The sequence below is a fragment of the Apis dorsata genome, unplaced genomic scaffold (assembly GCF_000469605.1).
Source record: "Apis dorsata unplaced genomic scaffold, Apis dorsata 1.3 scaffold_92, whole genome shotgun sequence".
Taxonomy (NCBI): domain Eukaryota; kingdom Metazoa; phylum Arthropoda; class Insecta; order Hymenoptera; family Apidae; genus Apis; species Apis dorsata.
Window position 1 is genome coordinate 879,455 of NW_006263390.1, and position 2,132 is coordinate 881,586.

The 2,132-nt window shown below is 49.8% G+C and overlaps 1 protein-coding gene across 1 annotated transcript in view; it reads right to left on the bottom strand.

Moving 5' to 3' along the window:
- LOC102675399 overlaps positions 1-2,132 on the bottom strand; it is a 53,892-nt gene that overhangs the window by 1,957 nt on the left and 49,803 nt on the right. Inside the window, exon 13 of the mRNA XM_006611822.2 lies at positions 44-2,129. Within this exon, the coding sequence (XP_006611885.1) occupies positions 44-2,129 (2,086 nt within the window). The remainder of the gene's footprint in view (positions 1-43; positions 2,130-2,132) is intronic.

Here is a 2,132-nt window from a genome sequence, read left to right on the forward strand (position 1 = left end):
GAAAAAAATTAACAAACGATGAAGGGTGACGAAGATTTCTTACCGTTCCTCATACTTAAAGTGGTTAGACCGAACATGGCGAGGAATGCGAGCTTCTTCTCAGAATACTGTAATTTGGCCGGTGGACCTTTGATGATCCAAAGATCCACATCCTTCGTTTCATCCTCGCCTTCCGAATCCGAACTACATGCAAGACCTGTATTCCTCTCCCGTTTCCTTTTCCTTCTCCTTTCGGCAAGATCCAACGAGGACGTCAACTCTTTCGGTTTCTCAGGTACAAGAAAAGACTTTTCGCTGGTTATCTCCTGTTTGACCAGAGCCTTGCTCAGGTCAGGCACATTTAACACCGCCGGTTCGCACTTCACGGAAATCTCAGTCAAATTATTGCACTTGTCGGTGAAACAAAATGCGGTTTTCAGCTCGTTAGAGAAATTCAACAGTTTCTCTTGGTATTTTGGTATCTGTAGGAGAACATTGGACACGTTCTGACAGGTACGCAAAACTTCCTCAGACTTGATGCTCTGCATCAACTGGCTCGTATCTATAGGCTTCTGCGCGATGTCGTTTATGCTGAACTTAAAATTCGGTTGAAACGATAATGTGGACAACAGGTTGTTCTGATCGCTCTTAGACTCTGATTCAGGTTTCATCTCCTTCTCGGCGAGATTGAAGTTGACGTTCGTTGGTTGGAAAGTAGGGGGCGGGCCTTTCCCTTGTTGCTCGTACGTCGAGTGGGCGATGATCAACGGTTTCTCTTGAACAACCGAATTCTTTCCCACGTGATTCTGATGGCTCGCCGCCGTTTGCTTCCCGTGATTCTCCATCTTCTCGTTACACGAGTTAACTAACTTGCCGCACTCCCTCGTCGACGTATCCGAGATGCCGGTTTTATGATGCGAATTCGCGTGATTCGCGATTTTGTTCCCATTCCCGGCCACGATATTGTTGTAACTCGCGTTTCCACCCATTTTCTCGCTGGAAACGCAATTAACGAGATTGGACGTGGTCGAAGGGGGCGACGAAGATGACGACGACGACGACGACGACGATGACGATGAAGACGATGACGACGACGACAACGACGACGAGATTTCGTTCCGCTGGCCCGACGTTGTCACCGTAGTTTGATTACTTTCGTTCCCATGATGCACCACGCTTTGTTTCGTATTACTGACCATAGGGGCGCTGTTGTTGCTACTCGCGCTATTACCACCGCTGTTAGTAGTCAACGTGGTCGACGATACGTTAATCTTTGGCTGCGAGTGGACTTGATGAGGCTGCGATGACGACGACGACGACGAAGAAGAAAAATGGGCCGGTTTGTACAAATTGGCTACGTGCGAGACGGGTATATGGGGATGATGAAATTGTTGAGGAGGATAGGGGATCGGATGTGACAGGGATTGCTGAGAATTCGCGTTTTTCGCGTTATCGACGACAGCGTTGTCGTAACACAATTGTCCCCCGATTGTTTGGGACGTGGTCGTTGTAGCGGCCGATTTTATCGACGATTCTTGGTAAGAAGAAAGTTGACTCGATATGCTGTGATTGTGACTGTTCACGATAGTCCTTTGCTGCGGCTTCGACGAGGAGCGAAAGGAATCCTCGAAAGGTCTGACAAAAGCCGGTTGAGTTGTAGCCAACGTGCTCGTGCTGGTGACCATAGTAATCGCGGTGGTAGTGATGGTAGTGGTGGTGATGATGATGTTGCTGTTACTGTTGTTACTGCTGGCGCTCGTGTTGGAGGCGTTCGCCGTCGTGCTGGTCGCGATTGCGCCGTTGTCTTTGTTTCTCGAGCTATGAATACCGTGAGACAACGGCGATGGCGATTTGTGGGTCAAGGTGGTCATGTGGTTCGCGCTGTTCATAGTCGAGGGAACCGAGGTGGGTGTCGTTACAACGTGTGTTCCATGGCTTGTCATGGTGCCGCTGCTCGACAAACCGTTGTTGCTCGTTGCTGTACCAGCCGCGCTCATATTATTGCCGCGTTGATGTTGCGATTGTTGCGACGATGATGCTGGTGGTGGTAGCGGCGGTGGTGGCGGTGGTGGTGGTAGTGGCGGCACTTGTGGCGACTGTTGCACCTGTTGTTGTTGTTGTTGTTGTTGTTGTTGTTGTTGCGGTTGTTGCTG